At 41.4% G+C, this 16,637-nt stretch overlaps 1 protein-coding gene across 3 annotated transcripts in view; it reads right to left on the reverse strand.

Moving 5' to 3' along the window:
* Positions 1-253: 253 nt before the first annotated feature.
* LOC144722733 (protein diaphanous homolog 1-like) overlaps positions 254-16,637 on the reverse strand; it is a 112,231-nt gene continuing 95,847 nt past the window's right edge. For 2 of the 3 annotated variants that reach the window (XM_078601085.1, XM_078601084.1), the window contains one exon: positions 254-3,765. In XM_078601085.1, coding sequence (XP_078457211.1) covers positions 3,503-3,765 — 263 coding nt within the window. In that variant the 3' untranslated portion in view covers positions 254-3,502. Of the gene's footprint in view, positions 3,766-6,771; positions 16,612-16,637 lie in introns of those variants that run through there. The other variant, XM_078601086.1, reaches the window with a different exon arrangement.

The raw sequence follows: 16,637 nt of genomic DNA on the forward strand, positions 1-16,637 counted from the left end.
GCCAAGCCCAGGGCCATTTGGGACATTAAACATGAACCATACATATATAAAAAAAAAACAAAAATTAAAACCCAACAAATATTCCGCTTGCCTGCACGGTAAACTTCGAAAATTAAGCGTGTGATGTGACCTACTTGGTGCAGCGTCCTTCTCAATGTGTAACCTCCAAGGTGTAACGTCGCTTGAGGTGGCAGCACGAAGACGTGGCAGGAAGGTCGACTTACGTTAAAAGACTTGAACAAGTATGAAGGAATCAAGGAAACAAAAGAGATCGTTTTATGTACGTTGAACTTCTTTCGCGTCGTATGTTGCCAACCGTGCTATGCGGAGGTGCGGGGGAAAGGACAAACCAAACACAAAAAGCAGTTCTAAAGAAATTCGTTTTCAAATGTATTTCTAACAAAACACACGTGCGATATTTTCACCTACCCTATCTCCCGATGTATCATGTCACTTTTACAAGGCTGCAAATATATAGTTTGACAACCAAGCAAAGCAACCAAGTATTCACTGGCATCAGTACTATACATAAACAACTTGTGAAGAGTATTGTACCATGTCTAAGTCTATAATTATCCACATTTTGCCGTGCTTTATTTTCTAACGTCTCCATTTGGCACTGAATCTGATGCACTTACACCAAAGTCTTCAATTATATGATCCTTATGGCGGTTCCCCAGGGTCCCAAATAATACAACATGGCAGAGGGATTATTTTTTGTTCCTGGGTATTAAGTGTTATTTTCTAATTGCATTTGCCTCAAAAGTATAGAAAATGGCAATTATTCCCCACAAACTTTGCTTTTGTGACCAGGACAGTGATAGTTAGAAATGTACCTATATTCAATGAGAAAACGTGTGCATGTGTCATTCCTTCACGTAAAGTCCTGGTCACAAAAGCAAAGTTTGTGGGGAATAACAATAGCCATTTTCTATACTTGAAGCAAATGCAATTAGAAAATAACACTTAATTCCCAGGAACAAAAATCGTGTTACATAATGATATTTTATTTCTGGGACACTATTTTTTCCAGGGTTGTACTTAACTCCGCGACTGGGGTATCAATCAATCCGAAATCAGTGCCACTCCGCGATGTCGAAACGCAGCGAGGACGATTGCGCCGAAACCCTGAACGCTCGTACGCACCGTAGTGGTGCATCGTGAGTACAGCTCGTCGAGATGAGTCGATTGCCGCATCGCCGACCATCAACAGACTAAAAATTACTGCATCACGGACATTATACGAGAGCCGGGGTAGCTTTGTACCCCGGGGTACCGCCATAAGCTTCATATGTCCAATACACTTTTGCATTTCGTCTCAACCATTGTAATGCACGGCTGCGGTCTAGCCCAGGGGACGACTGCCAGTGGAAAGATGCCCCTCTGCAGCACAAGCTGTAAGCAGCACAGGCCTAAACATGGGCATTAGTCAACCAGTAGGGGACAAGGCTGACATCGATTATCCAATCAAGTACGTACATCTTTGAGTATCTAATCAAATTTGGACAATACCGCTACACATGGGCCTATTCTTTTTCGATATAACGTAAAGTGTGCTGTGAAGCAGACATGTATTGTATGGTTAAAAACACCTGCGGTATTATTAACCAGGGTGGCCACTGGTCTCGAACCAAGAACCACTACAAGCGCAATGCTGAAGATGTAACCCAAGCAAGTTATAACAGTAATTTTGCCAAGGGTGTATGCGTTTTTTAGCTGTTCAACACACGATTGTATCTTTGCTCGTGAGATATGGAAGAACATACGGTGATAACACATCTTATAAGGAGCACCACCATAATACCCTCGAGGGAGATCACTGCAGTGGCACAATTCTTTTACATTTATTTACCCAAAAAAGACTCGCCGAGTCTCAGGGTCATTTCTCAGGAGGGTCCTGCCAAGGAGTATTTTTGTTGTCTTTCTTTAGAATTTGCACCACAACGCCATCCCACAACGGCCCAACGCTTGCGAATGACTTCAAGGGACATTTGACGTCTACTGCAAAGCAGACATGTGTATTGCTGTAATAATCAGGGTGGCCACTGTCTTCGAGCCGTGAACCTCTTCAACGAGCGACCTACCGCCGGGGCCAAGTCCCTGCCCCCCACCCCACCCCCCACGTTAATTCATTGCCACCGCTTGCATGTTACGGGGGGTGAGGGGGTGGGGCGAAGCATCTAAGCAGACTTTCGGTGCTTCCCGACGTATATGCACGCCTTTACAGCACCGAGCAGCTGCACAGTGAGGCATTTGCGACGACTTAACGCTGAACCACAGCCAAGCTGGTGTCCATTCATGTCCATTCTCTCTGGCCACATCACAATGAGCGGGGCACGGCTGAAGCCATTAGATGTTAAAGAGCCCAGCAGCAGAGGGAATTCAAAAAACCCCTAACGATAGCAAACTGTGCCTCCGGACCAAATCACCTCCCCAATCTCACGGGATCTCGGAAGCTAAGCAGAGGTTTGAGCCTGGATATTGTTTGTATGGATGACCCACTATGTATGCCAGGTTGCACTATACATCTGTGCTCCCAATTTTCACCTACCCACTGACCAGCGTGGTGAAGTATGGTCAAATAAGGGGTGGCCCATCTACCAGCAGTGTCGCGGTGTCGTACCACATTCCTATTAATAGATGCATTTTCCCGTGACAATTAAGTAAACAAAAACGTGGGTTGTATCTCCGTTTAAATATTGCGAATGAAAGTATCGAGCCACAGTATAAATGCTTATCAATAAACTTCCAAAAGAGTTCATCATGATGGGTTCGTTTTGTGAACATAATTACGTTTGTGAATTTGACCATATGCATACATTCAAAAACCGCATATGTACAACAACAACAACAACAAATTCAGGGAAAACCAAATTACTTGTGCAGCAAGATTGAAAAAAAAGAACAATGCGTGATATGCAAATGATTCCCTTTAGCAAAAGTGCACATGGCCATCCATGCAAGATAACGGCATGTGGCTCAGCCGGAATAAATTAACACTTGCCAAACATTCGCCGAGTATTAATAATTCATGCTAAATAATGGAAAAAATCCCAGTTGCTAGTATTTTGTTTTTCTTTAAAATCTAAAGTTTCTTTAAAATCATGCTTTTTATTCAAATAAAAAAACCCAGGATGTTTCAAAAGTGTGGAATGTAAAAAAATATTTTCCACAAAACTGTGAAAGCCTTTGCACCCAAGCAACACATATCATTCTATTTATAAACAAAGCTTCTCATATCCCTGAAGATAAAACATCCAAGTCTCTTCAACATGGCTAGATTCCTTATTTATTTTTTGACTGTGACAGGTTTGCAAAACTATGCTCTTTTACATTTCATAAGTCGGCATTATTAATTCAAAGGGCACAAATACATAAGGCAGGGTTGGACAATAATGACAACCTCCGTCGCGCCAATCGGAATATAAAATGACGATTAAAAACATCCTATGCTTTTCTTTAATGCATACACAGCTTAACTATCTATCTCATCCATAAAGCATCACTCTTCAGTTACAGTCACTGCGAGTTCCTCCTCCTCCATTTCCACGTCCGTTGTTTTCGAGTCCTTCTCTACGTCGGGAGGGGTGTCTCCCTCCACGGCCTTGGTCTTCTCCCTCACGGTGGTGGCGGTGGCGGCGGGAGCTCTTCTGTCCCCATCCAGCAGGGCCATCTCCAGGTCACGCGACATGCGGGTACGCGACGGCACATCGGCGCGGCCTCGTGAGCGTGAGCGTTCCTCTCCGGCCGGGCGCCGTGCCTCTGCTGCAAGAAACGAAATGTGAAATATGACGATAAAAAAAGAAGACACAAACTCCAAAGCACTACCAACAAAAAACAAATTCAAATAAAATGCGCAGCCCTGCAATATTTTATCTCACAACGCTGCTGGCATTAAGGCCTCCAGGAGAGGAATGTCTAGAGAGCCGTGTTGGAAGAGGTTTGCAGATCAAGTATGGTCGAACCCATTCATACTGCTGTTAGGACAGAGGTGGGGGGGGGGGGGAAGGGCATAGTCGGGAATTAAACTCAGGTCACTGGGTTCCTATCGCAATATCGCTAGCCACTGCGCCACTGCTCCTCTTAGTATGAGTGGAAAGGTATCAATGTCTGCTTGCCCCGATTGTTTTGACTGCTGGGGGTATCGAATGGAACTGGCGAGCTTTGGATTGTCCACTTCGCTAACCGAAACACTTAATGTACCACAGCAGCATCCCACCGATATTATGACACGTGAGATTTGATTAAAGTTTTGTGGGGCGGGGGTTGAAGGTGGTGGAATTAACTTCCTCTAAAATTTCCCTAATGATGATTAGCATCAAAAGTATGAGTAGCTTATAATCCAAATCCTCATGAATATTCACCGAACATGTGGGCCTGGCCCTAAAGTGAACACATTTTGGAAAATTGTGTTTAAACAAGACAACCAGCTGTTAATTATCTAAAATTATGCCGCTCTTGAGATAAGTTTTGTCTGATTACTTCATTAAAATCTGGGTGTCTGCAAATCCACAACAGCGTGTTTTTTTTTGCATGCCACTGCATTTGTGGCCAAATAAACTGTAATGAAAACTTTGAGAATGAAACCTAGGAGGAGCAATATAACATACCCTTATTTATAACGCGAGCTTGCAGCCAAATTGCATTACAGAGCAGTTGAGGTATGTGCTGTGGATTATTTAAAAAGGTTTTTATGACTCACTGCGAACAAACTAGAATGTTCACTGCCAGCCTTCCGTAGGCCTCTGCCAACTCAAATTTGAAGTGTGGGCCAATCAATTAGCGGACTCCCCACGCGAACACCTATAATTGATCTTTTTTTTTTTAAACCCTTAGACAATAAAAAGTTTTCATACCTGTGTAAGGGCTACCATGACGTATACACAATTAGATATAAACGTTATGTAAATCAAAGGGCATTATTAGAGGGTTTTCATTCGTATTGTCATTCGTGCTCCGTTGTAGGAACACTGAGTTATATAACCTTCTGTAATGAAAAGTACCTGTGAGTCTTGGGAGAGGAAGGGAGGCTCACTAATGCATCTGTCCCAGGTGAAGCTGAAAATTACTAATTCCACTTCAGTCCACGTAAAGCTCTGGATTCCTTGATGGGATGGCTTTAATTGTTCAGATAGATCCTAGCTTTTTTTCCCCCCGGTGGCAGGGCCTAATGCTTGCAGTTATTCAATTCCCCATGGGGATATGGAAGCATAACACAAAGGAAGCAATGGAGAGTTTAGCAGGACAGCCGCGTAGCTGAGGAGGCAGAAGCAGTCATTATGGCATTACCTCAAACCACAATTCTCCCACCCCATTATCGGGCTTGGGGTAATTAACATCCCATTTCCGTTACACAATCAAGTAGGGTCCTTATAAATTTGCCAACTTTTTTGTTCTTGTTGCTCCCACTGACATTGAGTTATAAAGGGAAATGTTCAAAGAATGGTTAGAGATTTCACGAGAATCCAAGAGAGAACAAATGCTGAGAGAAATGGAAAAAAACCCCGTAAGCAACTGAAATTTGACAAGACAAAATGCTGCCATTTTAAGATTGTCTTTGAAAATGTCCCAATAATAATTGGGGGTGTGGGGGAAAAAACAAAACACTACTCATATTGCACAGAATTGATTGTATTTGTATGACTATTTGCTCGCACTATTATAGCATAACCAAATTCATACCATTAATATGTCGGTCTGGAAAAAAAAATGTCGTTTGTGGCAAAAAAAAATATGATGATCATGTGCAGTCACTCATGACCTCGCAGAAAATAGTGTCAGAAAATTGTTGCTTGCACTCACTTTAGTCACGCTCAGGTCTGATAGCAGCCTGAAATAGATGAATTGTGGAAATTGCAGCTGGTCTGGTTGGAAGGCACACTCTTGAGACCCAGAGTAAACAGAATCAATTGATCAGGTGTTGGTGGGGGTAGTTCTGTAACTCAATGTGAAGCTTAATCCGAGTGAGTGCTCTGCTTGGTACGATATCCCTCACCTGCTGCTGCTGCTCAATAAGCAGTACGCGATGAAAATGTGCGACCTGCCTTTCTGACGCCAAGTAATCACCAACTCCCCCCCCGCGACCCGCAAAAACGCACCTCACCAATCACCTTCGCCACAAAATAAACATTGATATTGTGGCTATCCATCCTAAAGTATTAATTCAACTGCTTTAGCAACATCGTTATTGTTTTTGTTTAGTCCCTTTGGCTTTCAAATATGTCACTTGAAGTGACATATTTGAAATCTGGGTGAATATCTTGGTCTTTAAGTGGCGCGCTTGTGATTTGTGTTCGCGGTTATCCTTGCAGTGGTTTCTTTGGTCGTTTGCTGAACATTTAAAGGCAAGTGCAGCAGCACGCTACACACCGATGCGGTGCCAAAAAGTTCAAAAGACGCAGTAATAATATAACACGTGACAATCCTGTTGCCAATCACACTGCTGGATGAAGGCCTCAACACACCGTGTCCCGCTGTGGAGGTTGTTTTTACCACGATTCATCATGCCGGTCACGTGCAGCAAGCCATCGACTGGCGACCTCACCTCACCGTACAAACGTCATCAAGCATTGCTTTTGAATTGCCACACACAATAAGGAGGAGAAATGAAGAGGAGAAGAGCAATACGGTGACACCAGAGCACCACTGTTGGCCGTGACCGAGAATCGAACTCAGGTATCTGGATGCGTGGCCAAGTACACTATATACAGTACTACGCTACCACTCCCCCAGCATGTAACGAGAGCTTTTATAATAAACTTATTCCCGAAGCAATGTATGATATTTTATGTCTTAGGAAACAGAAACGTACAATGGCGGACATGAATATCATCAGCAGGTAAACACAGGTGTTCTATTGACAGCATATCATACAACCACGATTGAGCTCACCAAAATGTGAATCCGTAATAAGAATAATTTAATGCGGCTTTAGGATGAGCTTCATCTTAGCACCAGGAGGTGAACCAAAGCTTTACCCAGCCCCTTCAGCATTAACATCAAAACTCACAGGCCATTTATTATTTTATTTCTAAAACACAACCGTACTATAAAACAAGTCGAGGACTGCTGATGCAAGGCCTTTTTTGCAATAGCAAGAACTGTTCATATATATTTACACAAATACACACATGTATTAATAAAAACACATTTATATAAATATATACAACCATTTGATTTTTTTCCTACCGTTCCAGTTCGGGCTCATATGTTAAATTTTATTTTATACTAGTTCGAGGGCAAGGTATGGCAAGATTGGCTGGTGCATTCAAATATTTCGTTTCCCCCACGGAAAGATAACCACTATATTCCATCAAAGGTGTGTATACCGTGTGTATATTTCTCTGTAGGGGCACAGCAACTGTGTGGTGACACCTGCTGTATATTTAGAGTTTGCATGTTTTCTCTGTGATTGTGTTGATTTTTCTCCCGAGTCCTCCGGCTTTTGCCGTCCACATGCATCATCGACACGCGTTTATGGTATTTGGCTGCTATGAATTTCCACACGATAAGCCAATTCGTTGAGCTATCATTTGGGGCCACGTCACTTCTGCAAAATAGCTATATAGCTCAGTTGGGCCTTAACTTGTAAAATAAAAAGTTTAGTTTTAGTTTAGTTTAAACACAGTAGCATGCAAAAATTAAGCTCATTGCTGTGTCACGAGCTAGAAGTTAGCCAGATTTAATATTATAGTCGCACAGTACAACTCCCCTTTATCTGGTGGCATGGGGGGGGGGGGGGGCAAACTCTGTGGACTCTATCTGTGATCTAACCAATAACCATTGGGGAACATTAATGAAGAGGAAACCCATAACTTCCAAAGTGTTGTTGCAGCAGCCCTTTGAATCTATTGAGGTGCACCGACATAGAGACCAGAGATAGGCCTTGCATGCTAATGTTGACAAAAAAAAGTGGGCACGTCCCAGAGCTGTGAATTTTTTTTTTCACGTACAACATTTAAAAAAATTTTGTACATTTTTTTTGCCCACCTATTCACGTGCAGAAGTGCTAAAAAGGGAAATCAGAGCGTAGCGTAGAGAATGAATGTTGCATGCTCATTCAGCTTGCATCCATATTCCCTTGTATGTAGAAACAGACGTGGGGGTAGGGAGGGGGAATTCGGGGGGCGGGGGATAAACTCCGCCCTTGACCTCATTAATATTCATGAACACCCATGCCTAAGGGGCGGAGCATGAGTCAGTGATGTCGCATGGTCATTAATATTCATCATACCTTGTGTGGTATCATACATATTAATGAGGACAATATGTGGCTTATTATTTTTTTAAGGTTCAGTGGTCATGTTTAAAACTTAAAAGATCCAAAATAAGTTAATTCAGTGGCAAAATGTCATGCGCCAGCCTGATTGTTATATTTGTAAGTAAATGTTGCAGTTGTGCTTCGGATTGTCTGCTGGATTACCAGCTGGTAACATACCCCATGACATTGCAAAATACAATTCATATACACACATGTTTATGAAGATTCATTGTATGAATCCACAACTTTACAAAGTCATGTGAGAATAACATTAGAGTATGAACAATACAAAATTCTACTTTTTAATCAACTAAAAAAATTACTTTCCGTATAAGTGTATATGGCAATTCATGCAGTTTCACATTTTTCACATTATTAAACTTGCACCACGCTGTTATAGAATCAATGATACTGCACAATGAGTAAACATCAATGACTTCTCTATTTTCTAATCCTCAATAGTTTTAATCTTTTTTTTTTAAGTTAAATCACTTCTTATACGAGATAAATAACGGAGGTTATTATTCTCTCCATAGAATCTCATCACCTTGCCACAATGCCCCCCAAGATCTCTCCCCGAAGGCAAAATAATGCACCTTACCAACAAAGCAGTACGCTGGAATCCATACATTAAAGAATAAAATAATGACATATATAATCGGGCAGTGCTATAAATTAGGTGACCTCAAAGACTAACATTTCTAAGTCATCCTCAATACATTCGGGACATTGTTTTGAAGGTATTTATCTACAGTTAATAAAAAACAGTCCGCTTTATTTGAGTAATCCAATGGTGGTCACTAAATGTGCCATTGCCTTCCCCAGCACGGATGTTAATCTGAGCACGTAAGACACGGTGTTACTTGGAGAATTCTCCCTTACGAAGAAACGTGTGCAAATCGTGTTTTAGGTGAAGTACAGTCCTAATTGGTGCACATATTCGAGTAAAAAACAAACAAACAAAAACATTAGGTTTATACGGATGATTCCCCACATTTGTAAAGTATGTGGAATGTACATCTGAAATCAGGGAAATACCTAGCAGTAACAATTATGAACACAGGCAGCATAGATATATATGTATCAGAGGCTATGAATAAACACAACAGCCAAAAAGAGTAAATATAAATAAACAAATTCCAGCTATCCTCAATCCACGAAGGGCTAGAGAGGCCTCCAAACACTGCGATGGTTATATGGGTTCTGTGACCATATTTCACGACGCCCGTTGCGGGCAGGAGCGGATCTGATATTGTTCGCCACTGAAATTAGCCATGGCCGGAAATTGAACTGTGGTCGCCAGGGTTCATAGCCCAGCAGGCTAACCACTGCATCACCACTTGTACAAAAGTACGAAAGGCACATACAGGGCAGAGAATGTCAAAATGCCACTGGTATGCAGGGTCAGGAAATGAACCGAGGATACTAGAACCATAGTACTGTATAGTACACTAACCACCGTGTCACCATGTTACAATCCATACATGTACATGTGCAGTATATTTCTGTAGACCAAAGCGCAAATGATGAGGCATTTTTGGACTTTGGGTATAATATGGACTTTTGTCATAATGAATTCTCAACACTTAACTCAAGCTTGTGAGCATTTCATATTCACCCAAGGTTTTCGAACGTATACTTCTTTTGGCCTTAATGAGTCTTCACTAATCAGTCATCCCATTCAATTAGAGCACAACAAATGAAGAAGGGACTCGATTTGGCCTGCTCTTTTCAGCTGGACAAGTCTTTCCTGCTGGACACAAGTCTCACCCCAGCACACACGTGATCTACTCACGTGTGATTGCTCACATGGCTTACAGTAAAACAGATTATAATTGCGACCCAAAATGAACTGAACACATTTAAAATTCAGATTACGATCCAGCAATCTCAAATGTCCCAAGCATTTCAATGTGGCCTATCGGTACAGTCCACGATAACATCCATCAAATATATTGCCGTAATTATATCTCGATACTTTGCATTTCTTGGGGTTCTGCGTCGCTGGCTACCAGCAGACTATATATATTCTTTCCATTCCTGGAAAAATAAACTATTAAAAAGAAGACATGCGTATTTATGTGTTTATAAAATATTGCTTAGCTTGACTTACTTTTCACGCTTTAATATTATCGGTGTAAACTATTGCAGTATGACAATGTTCTTCCGATAATTATTTATCTCTTCACATCTGACTGTAATCAGTTACATTATCACTTCAGTTCCTCAGCCATCAGTTTTACTTACATGTGGATTTAATTCCCAGTTTGGGTCCATTTCACCAAATGTAAAACTAAGCCATGCTGTCACCAAACAATTTAGTCCTACATTCGTCTGACAATAGTCTTGAAGAACACACACAAGGGAAAACCACTTGTAAGAATGCACAATTATTGGCATCTGTTTGTTGACAAACTATTAACAACATGGAAAATGTACACACCATTCTTGAGCTTCAAATGGTCAAACTAATCTTTTTCTATTTCTTTGATCTTCAAACCTGTTCCATTCCAAAACCAAATTGAGTCAGTTGGGCAAACAGCAGGAAAATGTAAACTAAAAAAACGTAATTTTCTATCTTTTGCGGAGAGTTTTTTTTTAATGGCTGCACTTGAATGCTTGGGGTATCAGGAAATCAGTTTTCTGCAACAATCCACCTGCCTTGAGCTGGAGCAGAGAAAAAAAAACACTTTCAATCTCCAACACAAATAAATCACTTCCAGGGTAGTTGAAAATAACAGGGGTGGAATTTATTTTTCACCGGCCCCTTCCATTTTCATTCCCACTGTTTGAAGGCCATTCCAAAGTCACAGTCAAAATGAGCAAAGACCAGGATTGCTCATTCCTGACTGGCTGTGATGGGATCTGCACTTGACCATTCCTCTTTCAGGCCAAAATCAACATAGATAGTTGAGCCACCATGAAATCATAAACAAAGAGACCATGGCTTCACAGATAAAAAAAATCAGGCGTCGGTCAGGAAATAACAGTGTCAGAGAGTAATAATGTACTAGCAGCATCTACTGGCAACAAGCGTGCACATCAACAGCAGAAATTACTAACATACCGTACCAGTACATACTGTTCAAATATGAGTCCTTGTTCTTATTATAGTATCTTCATACAAGTTACTTTTTTGGACCATAATGGGGTTAACATTTTACAGGAAAAACGAACAGGCATTTATTTTGGTTATTTTCTATACATATATATATAAAATTGACTGAACGGGTGACAAGGTTTGTTATAAGTTCCATGCAGAACAGCTTCTCTTGGCCAATGCCCGTGTAACATAGTCCTGATGTTCTGTACCGTGCACAAGCAGTGTGCATTTATGAAGAGCATTTAATTACACTAAATGCACAATGGAACTTTACTGATGGTGAAAATGTGATTACCTCGCTATAATTTACATTGGCAGAGTTCATTCTTTTATTTATCACAAAATGACAAATCTTACCACATGTCATCGTGCGTACACGATTGCTATATATTTTGTTTCGATGCCTGTTATGTGTTTTGCATGTACTGTTTAAAGAAAAAAAATCTCAAGTAATTTTATAAAGACGAAGCATAGAGCTGAATCTTTCAGGAATTGGATATTTGCATCATATTCATAATACGAATACTTTACATTTATAATGCACCCTGAAACAATCATTCTCAGGGCGCTATGCATGGCAAGGCAGAAAATAATGAACAACCAAGTAAAGAGGAAATTAAAATTAGGGTTTAAAATAACGAGAGAGAGAAAGCCATGTTAAACAGATACGTTTTTAGTCGAGATTTTAAGATGGGTAAACTACATACACTGTTCATCTATAATATATGAAGATATTTGGGTCAACGCAATGACAATACATGCTCTGCATAGCAACCAATTAAAATAAATACTGCATTAACATATGCCAGCATACATTTAATAGGCCCTGATTTCCAACAAAACTGCACGCAGAGATTAGACTGTCAGTGGGCATGAGAGGCAATTGCTATCCGTCCAGGTGGCAGCACCTGAGTGATTTGACTTTTAAATCTAACCATTACAGTGCCCACGCTAGATCCTTCGGTCAGTACTCCAATTAGCATGCCATGTGTGAGAGGGCATTTGCTCATGTAGAATTTCACAAGCGCCATTTTATTAATGTACTTCACGTATTTCGGCGGATACCGTCCGATATTATACGTGGGTTGAAAACATTAACACCGACACACACAAAAACAGAACAAAAACTGAGAAGTGCACAAAGAAGCATTGAGAACGAACCATGCTGGGAATTACACTGAGGGATAGAGCGAGGCCAACATGGACGAAAACGAACACACATTAAAGACATGCTATTGACTGTTAAGAAGAGCAAGTGGGCATCCGTCGGGCACATTGCTAGAAGGAATGATTACCAATGGACGCGACTGGTGACAGAATGGCAGCCAAAGGAGGAAAGATGGTTGAGATGACCTCCAAGGAGATGGGAGTGATGAGATTAGCTCATGTGCAGGAGTGAGATGGATTTTGCCATCGGCAAGACAGTGAGAGATTCTGATGGGGCAGACAGGCTTTTATCCAGAAGTGTATTAATTATGGTTGTTTTAACATTTTTAGATGATGTTTTACTCGACATAAGATTAAATGCAACCAAACAATTGCCCAATTGATTATCATCTGCCATTCGTTTGAAAGACTGTTTTAATTTACAACTAATTTCAAGTCTTTTCACAAATCTGATTGATTGTATGTGATACATGGTAGAAAATCCTTATCGAGATTCAGCTTGTTCACATTCTAATTTGGCCTCTTCAATATTCAGTTCCCCAATGATCTTCGCGAACAATCTATATACTGTCTATGTGACAACAGGCTAATGAGACTGCGACTATTCAAACAAGTGATGTCTCCATTGCAAAACAGCGGAATTATTGAGGCATCAATCCACAATTCAGGCATTTATTTTATGCGTAAACATATATGCAACAGGTTTGCTCAGTTTATTACAACATCTGGTTCCTCTTCTGGAATGATGTACACAGCTATGCCCCTAATTCCAGGAGCTGTTTGTGCTCTCATACTACGAAGGGCAGCAGTTAATTCTTCAAGTGGGACATCTGAACCATCCCCGCTTCTTCCTCCAATAATGGATTAATTTACGGGGGTATATGATTATTATTATTATTGATTTTACAAGGGATCTGAATAAAAGTCCCTTCCTTGTTTCATGATATTGTCTCTCCCATGCAATAGGGTTGTATTTGGCTCACAGCTACAGTGATATTTTTAAATCATCAACTTTAATTGTGCTGCTTGCCAATGTTCATTTTGACCTCTTCAATACGTTTTTTTGCTGTTTCCAAGCATCGTTTGAGGACTCTAATGCAATTCGTTTTCCACATATTTCCTATGAACGTTAAACTTACGGATTATTGTGACCAAATGCATTAATGTAAATAAAGGTCACATTATTATCAGAATTTACTTTTTGTAAATCATCACCATTTTTGTATTTTATCTCTCGTAATCAACGTACAGAAAAAAACGTTTAAATGTAAATTCAGGAAAATATAATTATCTGAAGTTTGAGTGTATACGTGGGATAACCACACACCTACGTGGGTTGTAAAAAGTACTCCGTATGAAGTTAAAATCAATTTTCTTCCGCCCAACCCACTCCCCCCCCCCCCCAAAAAAAATGGTGTCAGGCGTTCACTGAATTGTCGATGAGGTTTGCCATCAACGCATGGCGAGGACTCACAAAGGGCTTCCTGGCAGGGCGGCTCAGGAATGGAAATTCTCTAGCTTTGCATATCAATACGAGTTGGAACCGCCGCAGAGCCGAGACCTTTTACCAGTTGGGACGTGAGATTCATCACAAATGCTCCCTATCGCCTGCCCTTTAAATACCATCTCATGCCGAACCCGTTCCATCCCCCAAAACCCCTCACACCAACGCCCACACCCAAGAGGCCCCTCCTCCTCCTCCCTGCCTTGCAAAGAACCTCCATCCTGCCCCTTACCAACACATTCACAAAATATAACGCGGTGCCACTTGAGCACCCTGCAACTCCTTCTCCCAGTTAGCAGCAGCCATTCCTCTCTCCAGCCTGCTAAAATGTGCACGAGCCACGCTGCGCATACCAATAAATTCATCTTTGTAACGCAACCCACAGCAATTCATAGCAGCAACAACAACAGCAAGAGCAAATAATGAAGAGTCCTGCAGGCTTAATTACAGAGCAGACAGAGCATTCATCAAAGCCTGTGCTTGCACCACCTTAACTGTTTCCAATTGGTGAAACTGTTGACCTTTTACCATCCATTATTAAACTAACAGTGCAAACGCCACACAAGCCAAGACGAGCGATAACTGTCGCATGGCTGCCACCCTCTTGGCTGGTCGCAGTGGGAGGTGTTTAGAAGCATCTTTGTTCTCCAGATGTATCTGCAACCAATGGTGTGACTTGCAAGCGACAGCTTGCTATGGCAGCTTACATCATCTCATTACCTTTCATTGTATTTACTTTTAAATGCACAACAAAGAAGAATAATATTCTGTACCTTTGCAACACATCCAAGCAATTGTATGTGTTCATTGCAAATTAATTCCAAAAATATATCTTGGGTCAGATTGGAAGTCAAAATGCTTTATCCATTTCTGCATTGTGTGAAAGGCTGTTAATTGGACAGTGGTTTGAAGGATGAAGCTGTGACGATTAAAAATGTTTCAGTGAAAACAATGTTTCGGTATTGTAGAATACAATTAATCGTAAAAAGAGGTCAACATTTACAAATTAATGGACTTGGGTTAATCTAAAAAGTATGAGCAGCTCAACACCGAAGTAATGAACCCTCGTGTGCCTTAACAACCCGCACACACACACACCACACTTATATTAATGAATTGCAGTAGAAGCATTCAAGTAGGTCAAGCAGGCTGATAAAAACAAATTAGAAAGATTTTTTTTCTTTTACAATACTATGGACAAGGGTGTATGGCACTTACTGTGCCGGCATGCATGTTAATGGGATTTTCATTTGGTAAGGTGCCAGTCAAGACTCGTGATGTATTGTGCACCAACAGCTCACAGGACGCAACACGGGGCAAGCAAGCGACTAGCCATTCTACGTGCGGGCAACACATTGTAGTACCACGTGCGATTTCTTATTCATGCATTGTATACATTTATGTATGTCCAGACATGTATGATGCATCGGATTTTGGTGGTCCCAGAATCTAAAATTGACTCCCAAATCGCGTGAAAATTTTTTACAGTACAAGGGCCTTCAGATCACAGAATCTAAGCACTTCACGTGCACTTCCCAAGAGTGTGTTTCTTTTTCTTTTAACCCCCCTCCTCCATGGCTACACACGCAGTGCACGGTGTGCTGGCTTCTCAGAGGCGGTGAGCGCGGAGATGGCCGATTTTGTTTACTTTAAAACACAAAATGTCTACGGTGCTCCCTGCCGGCAGTGCCTGTTTGGCTGCTGCGAGCGCGTTTCGGTCGTGCCGATCGGCAGGCCGAAGAGTAAATCCCCCAAACGAGCATCGGTCTCCTTAAACTTATACGCTAGTTTACAACTGGCTTCATTACCAGGCCCCTCATTGTTTATCTGTCCTCCTGCACGCCTGGGCAAGGCGCACGCACGGCCAGTGTGTACGTACGCCTGCACACGGCACGGGCACACTGACACGCCGGGGTGTGTGTGGTGTGCGTGTGTGCGTGCGACCGCAAATTTGTCTGATGAGCATGTCCACTTTTTCCCCCGTTTGCATATAAAACGGCCTGCACATTTAGTCCCTACATAGGCTCGGTGGGCAGAACATAATGTAATTTATCAATGTAGCACATAGGTAAATAAACAAATAAAGTATACAAAAAAAATCTGCTTTCCACTCTCATTTTCAATGCTGCCACTTGCCTTTTGGAGTGATACACTTTAAATGGGCCTTTGCTTTGCTGTCAGTCATGCAGATAGAGTCAGAAAGCGGCCCAGTGGAGTTAATAGCTTTTTGCAGCCCATCTCTCGCCATCCACTAACCAAGCTTCTTCACCCGAGAGAGCTGTCAAGGAGATGCTTGTGAAACCACCCTTAGCAAATCCTCTCCGGGGGGAATCCATTATTAAATAACTAGGGAGAGTAATTATGCTGCTACGCTTAATAAATAATTTTCGATACGCAACAAAAAAAAAACCACTTTTTTTTGTCTCGTCATTTTTTCTCCCCCTTCTCGTTTTATACAATGGAGCCAGAAAAAAATGCATTAAAAAGGGTTTGTGGTTGGTAATATATCAAACTGTGGTGCTCGATGCCAAGGGTTGGGGGTATCAGCCTTAGGATGGAGAATGAGTTTTTGTCCGCCTGTCATAAGAACAAAAAAAACAATG

Source organism: Lampetra planeri, chromosome 15, assembly GCF_965212315.1.
Source record: "Lampetra planeri chromosome 15, kcLamPlan1.2.h2, whole genome shotgun sequence".
Lineage (NCBI taxonomy): Eukaryota > Metazoa > Chordata > Hyperoartia > Petromyzontiformes > Petromyzontidae > Lampetra > Lampetra planeri.